Source organism: Aplysia californica, unplaced genomic scaffold (genome assembly GCF_000002075.1).
Source record: "Aplysia californica isolate F4 #8 unplaced genomic scaffold, AplCal3.0 scaffold00212, whole genome shotgun sequence".
Lineage (NCBI taxonomy): Eukaryota > Metazoa > Mollusca > Gastropoda > Aplysiida > Aplysiidae > Aplysia > Aplysia californica.
In genome coordinates this window covers 670,385-671,570 of record NW_004797482.1, presented here as the reverse complement: position 1 = coordinate 671,570, position 1,186 = coordinate 670,385, and the positions used below count along the sequence as shown (strand labels likewise).

Sequence of the window (1,186 nt, the reverse complement as noted above, 5' to 3'; positions counted from 1 at the left end):
AAAAGATCCGTGTCCGAACCGAGGCTCGAACCCGGACTTTCCGCTGCAGAGACGAGCGCATTAACCACTCTGACTGCATCCATAAAAATACCTACTTTTATAAACGACGGCTACACTGACTTACCTCATTTTGTACTCCCCTGCTCTAAGGTGTGGTTGGCTCTGCTTTTCAATAACACATAAAGTTTCTTCATCGCTCCCTTTTTTCTTTGTACTTATGTTACTGTCTTAGTAATATCTCGCCCAATATATTTGGTATTTATGTGACCTACTTTGTCTCAGTATTAAAGGACCGTTATTGGGTTGGAAATGCCGTAAAAATCCCTCTCTAAAGCATGTTCTGTCTCACCAGGCTATCATGGCAAACTGCAACACGGTGGCGCTGTTCGCCAACACCTGTCAGAAGGCGGGGCTGGTACCCATCGCCTCGATCGAGTTGGATGCAGGCCACGACCACGATCTCCTCATGATCCGACTCGCTTTCGAGGAGGTCCTGGCATTTCTGATGAAAGCGATGACGGATCACCATGTCTATATAGAGGTATATTAATGAAGGAACATTATTGTCTTACACTGTGATAATTTAAAAGGCATGCAAAGAATATGAATAGTGTATGCGAATCTTTGTTTGTTTCTGATTTGTGTGTCATGTTTCGAAATGTTGCGAAGCATTGCTTGTGCTCTGCTGATTGGAAATAGATAATAATATTATGTGTCTTTATGTCCTTAGAGAGATGGATTCCGAGATTTCAGCTTCCGACTTTAAAAGGCTTTACTGTCAAAATGTCTTAACTTCGACCTAAAAGGTGTGCAATGAATGAAACTCAAACGTTCTCTATTTTGTTTTAATTCAGGGTTTGATTATCCGATTCAAAGCCCTAGTGGCAGCGCCTGTGAGGAACCGCTTAATGGGTGTGGCCGGTGCTACGGTACCGCCCTGGGCTCAGTCTGCTGGTCAGTCTCCTGCTCAGTCTGATGGTCAGTCTGAGGGTCAGTGTGCTGGTCCGAGGGGTGACCAGATGGTGTCCGAGCCAGTGCTCAACCCCAAGCTGGTCAGAGCGGCGAGGCGTGCTGGGTGTACTCTCAAGGCCATGAGGAGGTCTCTGCCGCCGGCTCTGGGTGGTGTGAGTATATAGGACGTGAAGTAATTGGTACACGAACTCTCTCTCTCTCTCTCTCTCTCTCT

General features: G+C 46.4%; 1 protein-coding gene across 1 annotated transcript in view; it reads left to right on the top strand.

Moving 5' to 3' along the window:
* Nucleotides 1-1,186, top strand: part of LOC101847497 (fructose-bisphosphate aldolase) — a gene marked incomplete in the record, with an annotated part of 13,048 nt that overhangs the window by 8,284 nt on the left and 3,578 nt on the right. Inside the window, 2 exon segments of the mRNA XM_013083115.1 lie at nt 353-541; nt 855-1,124. Coding sequence (XP_012938569.1) covers nt 353-541; nt 855-1,124 — 459 coding nt within the window.